This window comes from Corticium candelabrum, chromosome 22, assembly GCF_963422355.1.
Source record: "Corticium candelabrum chromosome 22, ooCorCand1.1, whole genome shotgun sequence".
Taxonomy (NCBI): domain Eukaryota; kingdom Metazoa; phylum Porifera; class Homoscleromorpha; order Homosclerophorida; family Plakinidae; genus Corticium; species Corticium candelabrum.
Window position 1 is genome coordinate 5566153 of NC_085106.1, and position 21278 is coordinate 5587430.

The 21278-nt window shown below is 41.8% G+C and overlaps 1 protein-coding gene across 1 annotated transcript; it reads right to left on the reverse strand.

Annotated features, from left to right (window-relative positions):
• Positions 1–6266: 6266 nt before the first annotated feature.
• Positions 6267–16897, reverse strand: LOC134197074 (intraflagellar transport protein 122 homolog). The gene is made up of 8 exons (XM_062666316.1): positions 16601–16897; positions 16089–16150; positions 14576–14634; positions 14427–14507; positions 14299–14367; positions 14111–14154; positions 13953–14046; positions 6267–6341 (listed from the first exon to the last, which is right to left on the reverse strand). Exons 1-8 carry the CDS (start codon positions 16651–16653, stop codon positions 6267–6269), a joined length of 537 nt encoding a protein of 178 aa, XP_062522300.1. The 5' UTR covers positions 16654–16897.
• Between the last annotated feature and the right edge of the window lie 4381 nt (positions 16898–21278).

Consider the following 21278-nt stretch of genomic DNA (forward strand, 5'->3'; position numbering starts at 1 on the left):
TTATCTTGAGACAAAAAGCAACTTTACAAGCCAATATGTACATATGTTTGTCTGTTCGTTCCTCTGCCTGTCTGCATGACACAGTGTTCTAGCTACAATAACTCACTATGACGGGTAAGAAAGTTCCACCATCATTGTCCAGGTGAGCGAATACTACTGTGAACATGGTTTGCTGATGAATTAGTGCACATGCTTAGGAAAGGCAAGTAGTGTACTACAGAAGCTGCAACAGCTGGCAAGAGTAAAAACCACATCATTTCTGTAGTTAAGTTAATTAGTTTGCTCTCAATTTGTTCTCAAATTGTTCTCACGACAGCCTTAGCCATCTTATCTGTGTCTGGAAAATCTTGAATGTGATTTCAGCAAGCTGCAGCCAACAGAGACAGATCTTCAAGCATGTTTGAAATAAAACTTGGATTCACCTAATAAGTCTATAAAGTTGCTGATGTTGTAGCAGCAAGCTAAAACCCTTACTATATTGATATAAATTCAAATACAGCACGGGAAACACAGCTCACAATAATCATGATGTTCTAATCTAATTAGTAACATGCGGGTAACTTGTAGTGTCTGCTAAACCACTCCCCCAGAACCAAGAGATACAATTGTGGGACCTGGACGTGGCGACCTGATTGAGTGTGCTGTGATCTAACGTCGGTAGAGGTCTGGATTCATGTTACACCGTTAGGTAAAGGTGGTGGCCTAGGTGGGTGTCCACAACGTCTTGGTTCCGCTATAGAAACTGGATGTTCCAGGTCCAAGTGCAGTGGTTTGACAGTCAACAGTGATGGTTACTCTCTATCAAAAGCACTATACTTCTTCTCGAGTGGTCTGACTGAAGAAGGCTAGAGGTACCCAGACATCGTCCACAAGCTGTAGAAGCACAGCCCCCACTGCCATCATGGTGGTGAGAAAGTCTGTGCATCCTGACGAGGGTGTAAAAGGAGAGTTGTATCTGCCAAAGGCTTTTTAACAGCAGTAACATTGTCCGAGAAGCAGCCAGGATAAACCTGCGGTAGAAATTCACCATGCCCATAAATCCTTGCAAGTCCTTGACTGTTGTTGGTTGCCCAAGTTGAGTGATGGCGGTTACTTTGTCAGAAAGTGGCATGATGTCAGCAGGAGTGATTTGATGGCCTAAGAAGTTGAAGCTGTCACGTCCGAATTGGCATTTGGAAACATTGATCACCAGCCAAGTTGTTGAAGTCTCTGAAACAGCAAGCAAAGATGTTGCTTGTGAGTCTCAATGTCCTTAGCAAGATGTTGTCAATGTAGACAAAGGCAAACTCTAACCCGTGACAGATGGTGTCCATCAAGTGTTGGAAAGCTTGAGCAGTGTTCTTCAAACCAAACAGCATTCTAAGAAACTCAAAAAGTCCAAATTGTGTGATGATAGTAGTTTTTTGGATGTCTTCAGCAGCCACTGGAATCTAATGATAACCTCGAACTAAATCAGTCAACCTTGGAGAATTCACTCACCCTCGAGATGTGAGAAGAAATCTTGCACATGAGGCACTGGATACCTGTCAGAAATGGCAGCGTCATATTAAGGCATCTGTAGTCTCCGCAGGGACACCAGCCTCCAGAAGCTTTTGGCATCATGTGCAAGGACCAAGAACTGGACGACCTGCGTATGATGCCCAGGAATTCCATACTGCTGAAATCTGCCTTAGCAGCTGCTAACTTATCTGGGGGTAAGCGACAAGCACGAGCATGAATGGGTGGGACTGTGGTAGTGATGAAATGCTCCACCCCATGCTTGGTAGGTTGATGGACAAAGTTAGGTGTCGTGATAGCTGCAAATTCAGCCAGCAAAATGTCATACTGGTCAGTGGAAGTTGAGATTGCAAGAAAGTTGTTGCATCCACCAGCCATTTACCGTTCATATCAACCAGGAGAAAGTTGGAGTGTAAAAAATCAGCTCCAAGGAGGAAAAGTCACCTCCGCGACTACAAAAGGCCACTGATACGTGTTGGAGGCAAAATACAGAGAGAGTTTGCGTGTGCCGTACGTCCTGATTGTGCTACCATTGGCTGCCAGCAGTGGTGGTCCTGGGTGCCTTGTACGTGTGTCTAATCTAGTAGCGAGAAGAACACTGACTTCTGCTCCAGTGTCGATGAGAAACTGTCTCTGAGAGATTGAGTCGCATAGGAAAAGTAGGCCATGACTACAGCCGATCGCTGTGGCCACTAGCGATCGGCCTTTGTCATTTCTCGACCAGTTGCATGGTTGCTTGCATTGTTGCACAGCTTTGCCGTAGATGCGATGGTAATAACAAAGGCAGTTAGCATCTGCAGTGCCGGTGTCAAAACCACAAGGCCTGGTCTTTGTCTGCTTCTGCTTAGTGGTGTGTGGTCTACGCTGAATGATGTCTGTAGCAAATGCCCCTACATCACAGCTTGACCAAAGAGCATTGGCTCGTCATGCTAGTTCTCGGTGATCTTTGAACTTGCCGTCCACCAGCAGAATGCGAATTTCCTCAGGCAGGCACTCTAGAAAGAGTTACTCAAAGAGGAAACACACAGAGTGGCCGCCGAGAAGCATTAGCATCTCATCCATCAGGGCATAAGGTTTTAAGTCGCCTAGTGGGCGAAAGTGGAGCAGACAAACAGCTCGCTCACGGTGGCTTAGGCCAAATGTGTCAATCATTCGGTCCTTCAAAGATTTGTATTTGGCCCCATCTGGAGAAAGGTTGATGAGGTCTATCAACCTCATTGCTGTTGGTTGGTCCAGGGCAGCAAGGACGTAGAAATTCTTGGTTGCATCAACTGTCACCTTGCAGAGTTCGAACTGGGCTTCAGCTTGTGCGAACCAAACCTCTGGTTGGGAAGTCCAGAAGGTTGGCAGCTTGAGCGACACCGCCTGTTCTTCGGTTACCATGAAATAACATTCTTGACTTCAGGGTCACCAATGTAGCGGCGAGCTAAAACTCTTACTATACTGATATAAATCTCAAAGACAGCACAGAAAACGCATTTCACACTAATCACGAGGTTCTAATCAAATTAGTAACATGTAGGTAACTTGTAGTGTCCACTACAATGTCACAGCTGATAACATAATAAGGCCACTTCAAAAACTTACCTACCCTGAAAAGAAGAAATTTGTGCGGGAGAAAAATTGTGATTTTTGTAGAAACATCACTACTTGTGCAGAATTAATTTGTGCGACAATAAGGCCGACCCATCAAATTTGTGTAATGGCACGATGCCCATGTTGGTCCACATTGTGCTGCATACCTTCCGATATCTGCTCGCTCCTTGCTGGAGTAGCAGTGGTAATGCTTCTCACTATTGCTCTGTCCTTCTTCATTCTCTCGTTCTTCCGTTGCTTCCACTTCTCTGTTGGCAACTGCTATGTCGCTGAAAGATAGACTGCCAGTGGCAGCAACCGGTGGCACAAACACTCCCCTGTCCTGTGGAGATTTGTGCTTGAAATAGTTCAAGATAGACATGTTACGTTAGCTGACATGACTGCAGTGTCCGGGTAGTGGTATGTGCGCGTTAGCCACGAGACTAGCACGTGTTTTCATACTGATCATGTGCAAGGGAAAAATATAGATGTGGAATTTATTTTGTGCGATGGGCTTGTGATCGCACAAAATCGACACATTTTTCTCCCGCACAAATTTCTTCTTTCAGGGTATTATGATAAGTACTCTCAAGAAAAAATTATCGTTATTGTTATTCTGCTTACGCAGTACAATTACTGGATACTAGCCTATGTGCTGCTAGTTCAAAGAAAGAGTAAGGAAGTATAAGAAATAGTAAAACTTTACATCATTATTGCCCTACTTATTGTATTTGTTTATCTTTGGTACAGATATGGAAACAGTGAAGTCAAATCATGTTAGTAGATTCGAAATGAAAACCTAAATTGCTGCATATTTTGTCTTCAGAGTTAATGCCATTAAAATCTAATTGATGGGCGTAGCACAAAAATAACATAATAATAACCGCTCTTGTCAAATTTTGAAGAACTGCAGACCAGAAACTAACATATTCTTAAAGTGGCCTAAACAGGGTGGCTGTTTGGTAATTCAGCAGCTTGCAAACATAACGCAAGTCTGCCTATACACAAGTCATGCTGGCCAAAACTGTCAAAACAAATATCTCTCAAGATGATGGTTAATCAATGTGTGTCATTGCACGACAGCAACAGCAGTACACTACCTTACAATTTCACCCAAACAATAATCAAGGTTGACTTCTTCTGAGATTTCAGAACAAGAAAAGATTTTTGAGACATACACCTGTCCTATTAGAATTCCCGGCTTCACTCTAATTGCATATCAACTTATTCATGGCAGGAATGTTGACCATGTCTGATCATAACTGACCAACAAAAAGTAATACAATTGATACCAGTCTGTCACAACTAACAATCACAATAAAAACAGTACCCTGACATCAGCTCCACACATAATACAACAAACTGACTGATCCAAGATAAAAACATCATCCACGTGTCCCAAACCACCAACAAAACACATCATTGTTTCTACAGTATGAATAGTATAAATATTTGTCTTGGATAGTGACTAAAACAGTAAAGACCAAAACAATCTCTGTAGTAGATCCACTACTCCAAAGTACATTGTCCATTTCTGTTTGTTGAAAGACAATTTTCACATCACACAAGTCTGCAATGAATCCAAATACACATGCTTGACATTACCAAGGGTGAGACTCAAAGTCTACAGCAGATGCAATAAAGCAATTATCCATCCAGTTGGAGTGAATACCTAAAGAAACTGTTGATATTCCACCACAAAAACAAATAGACAAAATCCAAAGTTGAAGTTCACATGTTCTGCAACGAAGAGTCTGCACAAGAATTAAGTTAATCTTGACACTTTGTTGGTGCACCCTTAAAGCCTAGACACTACAACTATCAAACAAGCCAGATAAGTGAATAGCTAAGGTGTACCAAAAAGTGAGAAAAGCTGTAAGGTTCGATTTGTAGCTTAAAACCTAATGTCACTAATGTTGTCTTCAGGCAGGTTAATCAATATGTCAATCAGTGAAATGTCTCCTTTAAAATTTATCAGACACTTCGCACATACCAGGGACAATGACCCTATATTCCATTAAAATGTTAAAGTAAGAATTGAGAACACATAGCTCATATCTCACCTTAAACTAGGAGTGAACCAATTTAGAGATACATACGGATATAATTGTTAGGTTTGCAATCCATTACATCATCCAGATAAACAGTTTCATAGACTGATGAGGAAATTTTAATTATGCTCAAAGTAAACAATTTTTTCTGTTGGTGTGTCTGACTCAAATCAATGGCATCAAATCTGCTGCTTTTTAACACCTCAGGCTTTTAAGCAGTCAGTGAATTGCCCAACCACTTTCCCACTAGCAGATGTCAGACAACATGCAGAATTTAGGAAAGAACTATTCTGTGAGGTTCAATCACTTATCATGTACATGCTGCAGCAGCCTCCCTAACTCAAGTTCAGGAAGACAATGTACCATCCGACTAGTCATTTGTCTCTTTAATACCCCACCTACAAAAGACAACCACAACACAGTCTAAGTTCAGGCATTGCAAGCAGCAGACTGCTTGACATCTGCACCTACTGCAAAAAATGCTGCAAGACCTAGATCAACAAAGTAGAGATGTTGAACTACAGTTGGAATCAAGTCCTCAAAGAGATATGCCTTTTGTTCAAATGAGTTTTGTTCAGCATCGTTTTTGAAATCAAACAGCCCATGCGTTTCAGTCTAGGCGATTCAACCCATGCATAAAATGCAATTGCAGATATCAACTGGAGGGAACTGGTTACTACTTACTGACGTGTCATTTGGGAATGGCCAGTCTGGTAACACACCATAATGCTAATGGTAAACACTTGGGAGTAACAGCCTGAACAAACTCCAAATGTACCATCACAAGAAATCCAGAAACCTATATTTAGAGACAGACAGTACGGCAGATGTATTGTCATCTATGATGCACCCAATGGGTCAAACACTGAGTTAGATGTCAGTATGGCTCACAATTGGAGAGAGACACTCTTGCAGAGCTGCTGATGTGGCGGCATATGTAGTGGAGAAATGCGAGTTAAAGGTTCAAACATTTTGGAGTCTAACGGGCACAAAGTGATGAATGCCTCTACCTCCTTGGACCTTCCAAAGAAGTCAATAGGTGCTAAAGGTCAAAGAAGTAAGGCAGATTTAGAAATACCGTAAAACCAGAAAATTGTGCATACATAATATTGTGCAATTTCGTCCGAAATCACTCCTTCAACTCTATTGTGCGGTTTTAAATTGTGCGATTGGTAGCCATGTACACCCATACAACTGTTTATCACAGATTGTTAATTTCTAGTAAAACAGCAAACATAACACCAGGTCACAGACTGCAATCAATTCCAACTGATCTAAATGCGTTGGCAATGTCAAAATGATGTGCACAATAATCAAATGCATTCAATAACCATTGAGCAGCTAATGATTTCAAAACACTGATTTGCAAACCAACTACCACTGTATCCACTGTGCCTCCACTGGATAAGTGACACAAAACTTTGTCAGAATACCATGCCACAAAACTCTCCTTCATGTGGTCTTTCAAGGGCTTATTCACGCACACCTACCATTATACGTTGTAGTGTGTGGCAGAAAATTGTTTGTGGCATCTACCGTAAAACCAGAAAATCGTGCGGTACATTATATCGTGCGTTTTGTGCGGTCAAACTGACATCGCACAAATTGCATCCGCACAACATAAACCTATTGCGCATGCATGATTATTTAGCACCTGTTACCGAACAGCATCCGTTTCTTCCATGTCAATCCGCAATTTCTTTCAGAGTATTTAGCCTGGTTCACAATACACCATGCGTCGTGTCAACTCACGTCAAAGGAGGCCATTTATGACGCGACACACTGGAATAGGATGACGAGACCCGATGCAAGGTGTATTGTAAACCAGGCTAAATACGCTGAAAGAAATTGCGAATTGACATGGAAGAAACGGATGCTGTTCGGTAACAGGTTCTAAAGAATCATGCATGCGCAATAGGTTTATGTTCTTCGGATGCTATTCGTGCGATCTCAGTTTAACCGCAAAAACGCACAATAGAATGTACCGTACGATTTCTGGTTTTATGGTAGATGCCACAAACAATTTTCTACCACACACTACAAAGTATAACGGTAAGGTAAGTAATCAGAAGATTATAAGCCATTTTCTTAGCAAAGTTAAAAACTACCTTTTTGGTGTGGACATGTAGCAACACATCCATGAATCCATGAACACAACTGCTTAGTCTAGTCTTAATTCATGAGTAATACTTTACTTTTACATTTTGAGTCAAAATTAAGCAATTTGTCTGTCTGTCCTAGTAGTGGGTGACTGCATTGTTTTCAAAGTGTCATAATATTACCATTGTATGTATAAAAGACATATAGTGCTACATTATATGCATAGAACTATGCATGGCGAGTTTCTTTCGGTGTCTAGAGTAAATGTGAGTCATTGGGAACGTGCACTAGACTCTATCTTAACAGATTGTGATCTGTGACGTCTTTAGGCCGATCAAACCTGCCTCCAATCACGCACGAATTTCTATAGGATCTCCACCACATTTAAACTGCCTGTTTCTGAATTGGACGGTATGCACGAAGCGTGTTGTTTATTGCCGAGACGTCAAATAAGGAAAGATATTTTTGTATATATTGCAGTCTTTAAATTTTAATTTGTCTTCTTCAACAAGATATTATCCAACAATCAATAACGCAATCAAAGAATGGAATCTGTAACAGCATATCTTCTACTTTAAGATAATCGCTCTCAGAACAGGATATCTGGGAATCTGGATATAACTCTGAATGAAATTCTTGTCCGGCTGCTAATTAATTCTTCAGAATGGAGTAAAAATGCATGTGAACGAGATACCGGCAATAAGTAACCTAACATTTTTATCGTACTGTATCCTATTGCGTATCGTATTGCATCATATCATATACCTTATCCTATCACTAGCACACTATCCCGTTCTCTGCATGGGCAGATTAGATTATTAGTTGTTAGTAATAAATATATTTTGTATGCATTCATGAAGTGTATCTCATTCACAGCATTGACAGCCACAGACAGAATTCTCATAAAGTCAATTAATTTAACTCTGTATGGAAATTTATGTTGTTGCATGAGTATCCCATTCTGAAAATTTACTAAAGTATGTAGATCTCGTTCATATGCCTCTTTACTCCGTTCTAAAGAATTAATTAGCAGCTGGACAGAATTCTCACAAAGAACTTCGTCCAGAGTTATATCCCATTCAATGATATCCCATTCTGAGAAATTAGCAAAGATCGAGTATCCCAATGTCTGCATATGTATTTGTTGAGTCCCGTTCTAATCTAGCATGAAGTGTATCTGTAACCGAGTGTCCTATTTCAAAAATCCCGTTGATTGGATTATTGACCATGATTGTTAATTATCCCGTTGAAACCATTTCGATAGTCCCGTCGGATGCTAGCAGCATTACTATAAAGACGTTGCTGCCGTTGCGGGGAACAGGTGTATTAAACCTGGCATTCGTTCTACGCGAATGCAGTTAGAACATATGTCCAAGCAGCAGGAACTTGGAAGTCATGCGCAGTTATGTACTCACCCAAACAATCCGTTCCCTGTCTCTAGACCAAGTCACAACTCATCTGACTCTCGCCCTTTCGACTGTCCCGTTGGGCGGCATCACTTCAAAGACGTTGCTGGCATTGCGGGGAACAGGCATAAAAAACGTGGCAGAAGTTCAATTCGCCTACAAGGTCAAATGAAGGGTAGGTGTTTGTCAAGACACAGATGTACGCAAAAAAATCTTTCCTTCCCCGACATGCTCGCAATAAACGACATGTTCAACGCATACTGTCCGATGTGGGGAAAGGGCAGTTTAAATTTGGCGGATATCTGAGATATTCACATGCAAGCAGAGACGGGTTTGAGGCGGATTCGATGGGTAGGAAATCGCGTCTTCACGGGAGAAGTACGGAAGACAACGACAATCTCACTTTTGACATGGATGGATTCGGCATGCACGACCCAAATTTGGTGGAGATCAGACTCGCCTTTCTTGAAGATCCTGCTTTACACACACACACACACACACACCACACACACACACACACACACACCACACACACACACACACACACACCACACACACACACACACACACACACACACACACACACACACACACACACACACACACACACACACACACACACACACACACACACACACACACACACACACACACACACACACACACACACACACACACACACACACACACACACACACACACACACACACACACACACACACACACACACACACACACACACACACACACACACACACACACACACACACACACACACACACACGGCAAATGGATAAGGAGCTGCCGTTCGTTACGGTTATGCCCCCAGCCAGATGGATGGGTTCCTGAGCACTACGCAGGAGCTATGGGCAGTGCTAAGTAATCTCCTGGAGCCTGGTCAGGTACTCGCAGGAGCACCGACTGTGTCGCCATCTGTGGCGTGGGCGCCCAAAGTCCCACCAGAACCCCAGTGGCTGATGGACTTTGTCGCAATCGGGAGCCTTTGCCACCCCAGTCAATGACCAGGTACTCATTTATACTCCTGAGTCAAGAGAGGCAATTGTATGTGAGTTCCGTGCCAAGGAAATTATGCCATAACTCGCCATCACTGTGACTTAAACCTGCATGTATACACTGGTCCCAGATGTATACACTGCATAAGATAACTCTCTAACTAACTGAGCTATCGCACCACACACACACACACACACACACACACACACACACACACACACACACACACACACACACACACACACACACACACACACACACACACACACGTGCGTGCACACACACACACAGAGGGATGGCACCGATAGTTAATATTAATCCTGATTTTCACTTTGGGACAGCATAGCTCTGAAATGCTTACATAAATGCCACAATTCTTATATTATCTTGCGTGGCTATGCAGTGGCCATGGCCTTTGACTATTCCTTTGGCACTACCACGTTGGGACGACGTTCTTACTACGAAATCTGACACGCCATTTGCTATACCCTTCTCTGCGTGTGACATACTGCCAACTTGCCAGTTTCGTGGGATCTTCGTCGTTCTCGAAGCCGCTCACAGGATCTGAGCTTCTTCATTCATTCCATACGACTTGAAACACTCGACGATCTAGCCTATTCATGAAACTTGAGTGTCGATCGACTTGCCAGTTTGTACATTCGTTTTGCTTACGGGATTTTCGTGTCGCTCACAGGATCTTCGCTTTCCCATTGTTGAGTAGCAGCATTAACACAACAGTCTAAGGAATTAATTCTCAAATATACTATGAGTTGTAACAATGCATGTGTTTCTATACAAAAAAGAACATGAACAAGAATACAAAAATATTTATGCAATAAATAAAAACAAAGCAAGTATAGCTAGGTGAAAAAATAAAAATAGGGGTTGAAACTTTCTCAGACAAGTACTCATACTTTACATCTGAAACCAATCTCCCATGATTGAATTCCTACTTCACTCCTATCCAAGCAGCCACCTTGAAAGCAAACAGAGTGAAGTAGGGATTTAATTGTGGGAGATTGGTTTCAGATGTAAAGTATGAGTAGTTACTTGTCTGCGAAAAGTTTCGACCCCTATTTCTTCAAGCACTAGCTTAAAGTACGCAGCCATCCCTGCTTTGATTTTTATTTATTACATAAATATTTTGTATTCTTGTATATATAGATATCTTGCATATCGTATGTAGGGATTGACCAGGTTGTGTGGGCGTGGTCATATTTTAAACCTCCCGAAATCACCTTAAGTTAAAACGATGCTAAATATCTTCAAAACGACACATAGAAAACCTTACAAGTTCAACTACGCTTGACTACTTCTGAATTGATCTCAGCTTGTCTTCAGAACTAGAAAAACGCTCGTCAATTTTGGAGTTTTTGCCGGATTTTGTCTTCTTTCTTCTTCTTCTTCTTCTTCTTCTTCTTCTTCTTCTTCTTCTTCTTCTCCTTCGTCACGTATAACTCCTTGACTAAGGCATATCTAAAGCTAAAACTTTGGGAAACAACGTAGAATAAGCCGACCTGTATTCTTTTTGATGATAGAAAAGAAACACCTAAGAAAAAAGATTTCTAGAATGGATTTGAACCTGCTACCCTACTTACGTTCAACAGCAATTGCTGTAAGCAATTGTTAGCAAACAATAACCAGGCAGCCAATCACAAGCTCTTGCTACGCTACAAGAAGCAGTCTAGGGTACACGTGTACAAACAGGCGAAAAGAATTCTTGACACGTTTCGTGGTTGAAAAACCTGAAAGCCTACAGTTAGCTAATTAGACAAAGAATCACGCTCTTGAACCGCACAAGCAAACGCAAAAGGTGCACGTAATTAATTAGAAGTGACGTTGAAAGTCAACACAATTGAAAACGCAATATACCTCTCCTTGCCGTAGTTGGAACACCAACGTCTTCAAGTATTTGAATTATGGCAAAAGCAAATAAATTTGGCTCGCTTCCATCACAAATGTTGACTTTGCAGCGTTCAGAATGTAATGTTTGTTATGAGCTTAGAGGTGTGGCCTACGATAAAAATTTTGCAGTTGTCTAATGCTAACGGATTATATTTAAGACCGAACTCCCGCATATCGAAAACCTCGTACTGTGTACAAGGCGGCTGCGTGTAGAAGTCGAGCTTTTGTTCAAGAGGCACACGCATACACACGCTCAGTCACGTGCAAGTTGCGTAAATGTTGGCGTGTGTGTGTGTGTGTGTGTGTGTGTGTGTGTGTGTGTGTGTGTGTGTGTGTGTGTGTCTGTGTGTAGCGTTCAATGACACCTGGCCAACAAAGAAAAGACCGACGCTGCTGAAACAAGCATTTTGATTCTCATAGTAGTCTATCTAACTTAACGAATCTTGAGTTTTCAATTTAAGTGGTCTAAATAACAAACTCTTTAACATTCTGTAACGTGATGCATGACCATCAACGAAAATGTGAGCTTGCTTTGTTGCCCACACCAAGAACTTTAGTTGTTTAAATGATAATAATCATGCCCCACTGGACACAAATTTCAAAATTATGCAATCATGCATTTAGAAATTGTTGTAGACAACCAGGAGATCAAGCAGTTAATCATCTGCATAAATTCCTTCTCCAATCTCGACTTTTTGCATGAGATCGAAATATTTTGCAGTACACACACACACACACACACACACACACACACACACACACACACACACACACACACACACACACACACACACACACACACAAAATGGACAAATGTTAAGCCCTCCACGTCTTTCGACGTCAACCTTGAGGTCAGTTGCGGAGATAGCTCCCCCTGCCTCTAGAGACAGGGCCTCCATGCGCTACGTGGAGTCTTGGGGCCAGCGCTACAATCCACCTGGAGCTTGGCCAGAGTCATCTAGGGGCACTGAGAATGGCACAGCTCTGGGACTGGACACCAAGGCCTACAAGTACCCGTCTGCTGCATGATGTTGCTGCCAAGCCAGCGGTCATGTCCACCCCAGTCAATGACCAGGTACTCATTTATACTCCTGAGTCAAGACAAGCAAGTGTGGGTGAGTTTCTTGCTCAAGGAAACTGCGACAGTATTGCCTCCACCAGGATCAAACCTTCAACCCTCATCACGGAATACAAGATCCCCGATGTCATCACCAAACACACACACGCACACACAGACACACACACACACACACAGACACACAGACACACACTCACACACACACACACACACACACACACACACACACACACACACACACACACACACACACACACAGGCACACACACACACACACACACACACAGGCACACACACACACACACACACACACACACAGACACAGACACAGACACACATAAAAATCCCTAAATGTCAGGAGCTGCCTCTCAGAGATCATGCCCCCCAGCTGTTAAGCTGGGCCCTGTGCACTACTCAGGGAACTCTGGGCCGGCACTAGCAAATTCCTGGAGCTGGGCCAGGCACTCGCAGGAGCACTGACTTGTGAAGCCGACTGTGGTGTGAGCACCCGAAGTCTCACAAGGACCCCAGTGGCTGATGTCACGTCACAGCCGATGGCCGCTTAGGACCCCAGTCAATGACCAGGTACTCATTTATACTCCTGAGTCGAGAGAAGCAAATGTGTGTCAGTTTCTTGCTTAAGGAAGTTATGCAATAGCTCGCCATCACTGTGACTTGAACCTGCAATCATGCAAGGTCCCGGATGTTTTCATTCTCCAAACGCACTCTCTAACCAGTTGAGTTATAACACCACACACACACACACACACACACACACACACACACACACACACACACACACACACACACACACAACATGCACGAATGCTGGTAGCTTTGAAGCGAGTAGAACACAGTTTCATACTTACTAGTGGTATTATTGCAACTAAATGTAACGTCTGATTCAAACCACCTATACACAAACACTGCATAGCTCTTAGCATATTTTGCAAGTACACTGTAAACCTAAGATCCACAAGCTCGAGATATGAGACTATACATGTATACCAAGTATGATTTAGGAAATGTGTATTTTCGTTACGCTATAGAATCTTTGTTTAATTAATAAAGTAGGCTGTGCTTTCACACTCCTAAAAACTTACCAAACTAGAAATTTAAAATTTTTTTCTCTGAAGATGTAGGGATTGTATAAAAAGTAATAGAAACAAGATTTAGATAATATGTTCTAATCTGCCCATGCAGAGAACAGGATGATGAGCTAGTTCCATTATAAACTACAACATTCAGTTACTCAGTAAAACAACTCTTGCAAACAGAGCATGCTACATTATCTAGCCAAGCATTAACAGTACACTCACAACTCACCTGTCCACTCTTCAAACCAACAAGTAACCCTTCTCTTCCTGGTGGTCCACCAGTCACTTTGATGTATTTGATTGGAGCCTCTAAATTCCATTCTCTACATAACAGTAATACAACAATAACAGAAGACAAATGTCAAAAATCAACTCAAGTCAAGACACCTCTCTTTAACACCAGCAAATGTCAAACACTGCAACACCCGCTCCTTCACAAAGTAAACAACCAAAAAGTTACAAAACATCTCAAACCTGTTTAAACCAACAGCTGTTACCGCATGCTAAACAATAATTGACTTAATCATTAGCATTAGTAGCACCCAATAACTGTACTTCTTATATAAAGTCCCCACCTGACAGAGCACAACATGGCGCGAACAAACAACAAGAAGACTGCAATCTGTTTTTCTGAAGATCTTCTCCTAGACACAATGTATCGTCTCCATTTGTTTAATGCATGTCACAATCTACACTTTCCTACTTTCACTTTGTAATGTCTTGTTTCAGGATTTTCTATCTGATCTGCCAGTTCATAAATTATAATCTTATCAGGAAGCTGAACCTTCATGATCACAAACAAGTTGCATCATAACTGCAAGTACAATTAATTTTCTAAAATTTCTGACTCACGGCAAGACGATCTTTGCAGATAGCAACTTTCTTGATCATTTCACGACAATGAATACGAACTAGAAAGATCTTAACAAGTAAAACAGATGCAACAAAAACTCATACAAAAATTAGCGTAGAAGTCTTAGTTCAAGATGCTAACAAATAGAGCAATACGACAACCCTGTGACTAAATCAACACACTGTTATAGGATGAGACCCCAGGAAAAAAATGCTATCAATTGCTAAGTTTTAGACAAACATAGCTGCCGAAAAGTAGACGTAGCAAAGCATAAATGTGTGGAGACAATCAAGCAAATTCCAAACAATCCAGTTGCTTGCAGTAGCTAAACAAGGCTGGAACCTATTCTGTTGAGAGAGATTACCAGTGATAGCAATAATACGATTTCAGTGAGCATGTTTCAAAGACTGCAAGAAATGCAGTACAGATAGGTTGCCTTTGGCAGTGGCTCAAACAGTTTTAACTACCAACATGTGCATGTGAAAGAGAGCATCTCCTCTCATAGACAGTTTTGTTCTAAACCCAAGTGTTAACCTATTTAAACGTTGGTGACTAAGAATTTCTAAAGTTGTATAATACACATAACTATTCTGACTGCAATGAAATACTATTAACTTAACCTCTGCAGTATAACACCAATCTGTTAAACATCTCCATAACATAGGAGGCCGTAAGTTGTAAGATATCAGTCCAACTAGTTGTTGTCATTTGACGAGTTTCCAAAAATTTTAGGTCCTCGAAAATTTTAGTTTTAGGATGTTATATTGATATCAATCATGGTGTTTAGTGGTATAATATACCGCCATTTTGGAGCGCACAAGAGGAGAGGACTGGGTACAAGTTTAGTGCAAGCATACAGCGCAGTATTCCATACTTCACAATGACATGCAACCAAGAGTATCCAACACATTACCGCTGAACCAATGGATACGGCATGTTACACTAAACAGAGCTAGGACACACCTTCGGGGAATAGTGATAGCTAATTGAATTAGTGACTAAACGCATACCACTTCTCTTTGTCAAAACAAGGCAGGGTTTCAACCACATATCACATTGCGGAAGTTGTCTGTTTCTTGCTAATAAAATCATATCTACCTATTTCAACCTATACCACTTCCTCACATGCTCTTTGGTCATAAACTTCATGCCTGGAATCCTGAGATGGTTCTTGCATTCCCCATTTCATTATCCGGGATATGAGCAGTTTGTCAACGTATGCTTGGCGTAATAATTTACTACGCGTACAGATCATTGTACGACAAATGTCCCAATGCGAGCGTCAACCGCAATGCCCATGTTTCAGCACAGTACAGCTATCCTCCTGCATACTGAAAAGCCATTACAAACTAGCATTGGTCTGCTATAGTTGTCATTTGACGACCTAGATTACAACGCTAGTCGTCAGTTGACGACTTGACGACCTATTTTTTGAGCCCTGGATATTACAATATGTGCAAACTTGTCAATGTGTAAATGTTGGAAAGACACAATGGATGTAAAGTTACTCACCTCGACCTTGAGTGGTTAAGTGTTGTACCACAACATCAGTTAGACTGTCACGGAATGCATATCTGACAACAAAACAACAACAACAATAACACACACACACACAAACAAAGGTGTGTTGATATCATACAAGATGAAATATTGGGAAGAAATTCATTTTGGCAAAGTGGCAGCTTTATGAGTAGGTGCTATCATGGTGATATACATGTACATGTACCTCAAGCTCAGACAAAGACTCAGAATTACTTCCAATGAACGTAGACTATCCTACAAGAAAACCATACACATAAAAAATATAACAGCTACTTGAAGACAGACAAAGCCAAATTGGAAAGTATGCTGAAACAGGCCTATGTGTGCTAGCTCTTCTCACGCATGAGTGAGATAAATGGCAAATATCAAACATTCAGGATATGAAAGTCAAGTAAAGAGCCAAACTAAATTCCCATCAATATTTCATCCTATACAATACTACTACTAGGGTGTTGAGCATTGCTATGAAGGACATGCTGCACCTGTCTTTGTACAACCCGTGAACCGTATTGGCTGAAAGCTCGTACAATGTCATCGTGCCATCTTGACAGGCGGCTACCTGCAGACATTACATCACATCACATCACACAGCAAACAACAAGTTACATGTTAATTATAATCTGACTAACACCTCCCTTCCTCCTCCTCCTGCATCGCTGCTGTAATAAAGAAAGGTCACACTACCTCTCGAATGGGAACAAGAACTAAACCTAGCTTGTATTAGTCAGAAAGACACTTGTGAACTGTATATCTGCCTCGGCTCAAAACCATCGTTTCAAAGAGTACATCGTATTGCACCTCGCTGTTGGTGTGTTCTGCATTACATTTTTGTGACATTTCTATCACTGTCTTGTCGGAGCATAAGCACTGTTGACATTGTATTCGCAGAGTAGGTTGTTCTGATCTTGCCGACTCAAGAGCTGTACAGTAAGCATGATGCCATGCAGTTCTGGAACTGTTTGCTACATCAAACCATTTGTCCTCAGGAATCCCCAAATTCGTTAGGTCTTCCCGAATGACATCTTTCCAACTCTTTCTTGGCCCACCCTGTGGTCACTGTTGAGGTAGCCAGCTGAAAAGGCATATCTTTGGGAACTGCTGATTTGGCGTTCTGGCAAGATGGCCAAGCCACTCTAATCGGCATTTAAGCCCTGTCCACACTAGACCAGAATGAATCGCGATCGGATTGAGATAGCAAGTGTCCACACTGCACTTTGAAAACGCTACCTCTGCCTCATTTTCAATATCACTTGACTGACGACTGACGTGTATGTGTAGCTTCTTTGCTTGTGGAAAGCTTTGATACAGCGACGTAACGTGAGTGAGAACAAAGATGAGTGAGGAGTGTTAGATGTTCCGACTACACGCATAGCGTATGTGAAGGTAACGCCAACTATTTCTAATTGGATTCAACCGATCGCGATTGAAACCACCTTGCGATGTGGGTTGGATTTATCGCTATCAGATTGCAATCGGATCACAATCCAGTTGCCAGTGTGGACAGGCCTTAAGTCACTTTTTGTGTTATAGTTTCAAGGTCTCCCCATCGCTGTCTGATTAGTACTGTAGCTTCAATCAATGACAGATGTTTGGACCATTGCTCTTTGGTGGAGATTCCAAGTGAAATTTGCATGCATCTATGATGAAATGTATTCAGCTTCTGTAGATGACACTTATGAGAAACCCAAGTCTCTGATTCACACACGAGTACAGCCAATATACACAAGCTTGGTATATAAGTACTTTGGTTTTAACAGTCGGATTTCGGTCAACCAAAAAAAGCTTTGTGCAAAGCTCCAAACGCTCCAGATGTTGTGCAATTCATTTTTCCACTTCAAGGTCTAACCTCCCACATGAAAAGATGGTGGAACCAAGATATCGAAAATTCTTTACCGATTCAATCACGCTGTTCTCCAAAAGAACGGGCATTCTGACATCATCTCTAACGTCTCTACCGGTCACCAACTCTCCTCTCTCTCTCTCTCACACACACACACACACACACACACGCGCACACACACACACACACACACACACACACACACACACACTCCTCCTCCTGTATTGCTTCCGTCTAAATGAGCATGCTACCCCTTCAGGGGACAAACACAAGTCACAAAAAAGTTTCCCCATGCATATCAATGCAGTTGTGTACTGCATGGCCTCTTTTGCTTCGAAAATACTTCTTGCAGGTCTGGCATTCAATGGCTCCTTTTTGCTGATGTATAGGTTTTTCTCTTTCAGCAATGTATTTGTGTCTCTTCAAGTCACTAATGCATCTGAAGCCTCTGAGGCAGTCATGACAGACAACAGTTTGTAAATCAACATTGCCAGATGACACTTGACTAGACTCTAGACAGGCATGGTAATGGTCTTTCCAGGCAGATCTTGATCTATTTGCTACGTCATACCAACAGCTTTCTGGAATCTTCAGATCATTTACGTCTTTCCTAATTATGTCTTTCTAGCATTTCTTAGGGCCACCTTGTGGACGTTTTTCTGACAACCACCCAAAGAAGCACATCTTGGGAATTCGATGGCTGGGCGTTCGAGTCAAATGCCCTAACCATTGCATACGTCGTCTTATAAGTTTGATGTTTATAGTGTCAGGATCTCCCCATCTTTGTCTTATTGTTTTATTTGAGATATGATTTTACCACTGTGTTGTGATAGAGATTCCAAGACACACCTGAAGACATCTATTATGAAAAGAGTTCAATTTCTGAAAATGTTTCTTCAAAGGGGTCCACGATTCACAGCCATATAATAGTGTAGAGAGCACACAAGCAGTGTATACTTTGCGTTTTTAATGTAGTCAGATTTTTATCCTCAAACACAGCTTTACGTAAAGCTCCAAATGTCTTGGATGCTTTCATAATTCTGTAATCGACATCCAAGTCTAATTTCCCTGAAGCTTCAATTGTGGATCCAAGATATATGAAACCTCGCACAGATTCAATGTCACCATGTTCAGTATGTATGGGACTGCAATCTTTGGAACATGCCTCCCTACCTGCAGCCATCACCTTAGTTAGTTTTCAGAATACTCGGTGATAAACCAAAATCTTGACTTGTTTCAATATATTCAGTCACTGCTCTCATCGCCCTTGATCTCGTAATTGACAGCAGGGCAGCAGCATCCGCATATTGACAGTCAGTTAGCAGCATTTCAGTAGAATTGCGTGTGTATCTCTGAAATAGCTTTTTGTCATACTTGTAATTGATCATGACGCCAGGGTTGCCACAGTTCTTTTGCTGAAAATTCGTAGCCAAATGCTGATAGTGGCACGTCCACCTGATCCTGTTGAGATCACGCACACTCCAGAATTGCGTCAGACGTCAGCTGTTGGATGTCTAGTAGAGTCCTGCTTGAGATTCTGAGAATGCTCGAATTTCTATGAAGCATTGGAATAGCTTATAGGTGTTGTGTTATAGAGCCAAAGCCACCAAGAGATTCCCTTTCAGAGAATTTTCTTATATTTTCTTGTAAATTTGCCGGCTACTCTTGCAGTGTTCTAGCCTAGCAATCGCCTCATTTCTGCAGTTGGACAAAAGTCCAAATTAGTTGTGCTCCCTTTATTACACTTTATGGTTAAAAGGCTACTTAACAGCGTAGCGGCCATTCAACTTCAATATTCTTATTTTTCTCTCTCCCTGAAGCGCAGAAAAGTGGCTCTCTACGACTACTCCTGCATGTGGAATACAAGCAGAGCTTTAGCCAACGTTGCCAACACTGGGTAGAGTTTGACCGTTGTGACCAGACATTTGGCTTACTTTATACCAATATTCTTCGACCATCAAATCCCTCAAAATTTGTGTGATCAGAAGCTATCTGATAAATCTGCCACTCCCTTTGAATCTTTGTCAGCTGTGATGTCGGAACAACTGATCGAAATCTTGACGCTACTGCGTAGATATTGGAGGCAGTTTGGCATTTTCCAGATCTGGGATTAAGCATGTTCAACCATTGCAAAACTGGACAACTCAACGACAGTCGAGAACGCAACTGACGCGAGGCTTCTAAATAAAACCAGCGATATCCGTTCAGAAACTCAAGCTTTCTTGGCGTAGATCGTAGTCGATCAATGGCTGCACGGCAGTCAGCACTGAGGACAATATTCTCAGCTGCTATCCAGTTTTTGGAATCGTCTAAGTCAATGGCTAAGCTGACTTCTAAACTAGCCTCTGCTAGAAAAGACAACTTGAGACAATTTAATAACATAATCTCAGAAACTCAATTAGGCAGTCATGCAACTTGTGAATCAAAACATTATCTGACTGAAATTCTGTGTTCAGTTTTGTGAAATGTTCTAACACCTTCTTCAGAAATTGTAGAAACAGTTTAGTAGTTTTCTCGTTCATGAGCTCAACTGAGTGTTTGACGTTGTCAAGATGGCATACATTAGCGTCTGCAGAAAAGCACATCAAAATTGCATCCCACTACTCAATGGTACACAAAACGCACTGATGGAAACTGAGCCAGCAAGTCAACGCAGGCTTATGAACTTATGCAGAGGCACACCGAGAGAAACTTGTACTTGCCTTAAGGCAGCACACTGTTTTGACCTGTGTTAAAAATATGCAGTCTGACGCTATCTGAAAAGACTTTGCAAGCTGCGGATGCACACAGATGAAGTTGGTGGCAAATACAGTGCAAAAAAAACAGATAGGGTTTCTTTTCAAGCAGTCTTGTCAGCACAGAATTTTTCTTACCACAAATGACATTTGCGCGGTTTGAAGCGTATCAAATTAGGTTTTCCCAAGGAATACCGTCTTGTTCCAACTTTGCATACACAACAGAAAATATACGTTCTGCAGTCAGTGAGTTCACCTCCTCTACTCTCAGCAGCATAGACCAAACCTCTCCTGACACAGTATCTCACACTCTAACTGATATGGCTACTTGTTCACGAACACTAATATCCATTGCTTCATCTAGAACTAAGAAAAAACAGCTGCTTTGCGTGAGAGAAACAAGTTGGTATCGCATTGCGTCTGCAACAGAATAGATACCAGCTGTCATCTTGTCCTTGCTGCCTGCATCTTTGACAAGATTTTTGAATAAGGTGCAATGCTACGCAGAAGAGGAATTATATGATCAGCAGTCGCCACTGGCACATTGTGTTCAGCCAAGAAAATGATAGCTTAAAAAATTTCCAT

Excerpts from the sequence above, each read along its gene's own strand:
- LOC134197074 (XM_062666316.1), bottom strand. The coding sequence starts at position 16,653 with ATGACATTGTACGAGCTTTCAGCCAATACGGTTCACGGGTTGTACAAA. Across the intron at positions 14,635-16,088 it reads CTTAACCACTCAAGGTCGAG|TTCGTATTCATTGTCGTGAA; the intron begins GTGAGTAACTTT and ends AGATCTTTCTAG. Across the intron at positions 14,368-14,426 it reads CAAGACATTACAAAGTGAAA|GAGAAGATCTTCAGAAAAAC; the intron begins GTAGGAAAGTGT and ends CATTGTGTCTAG.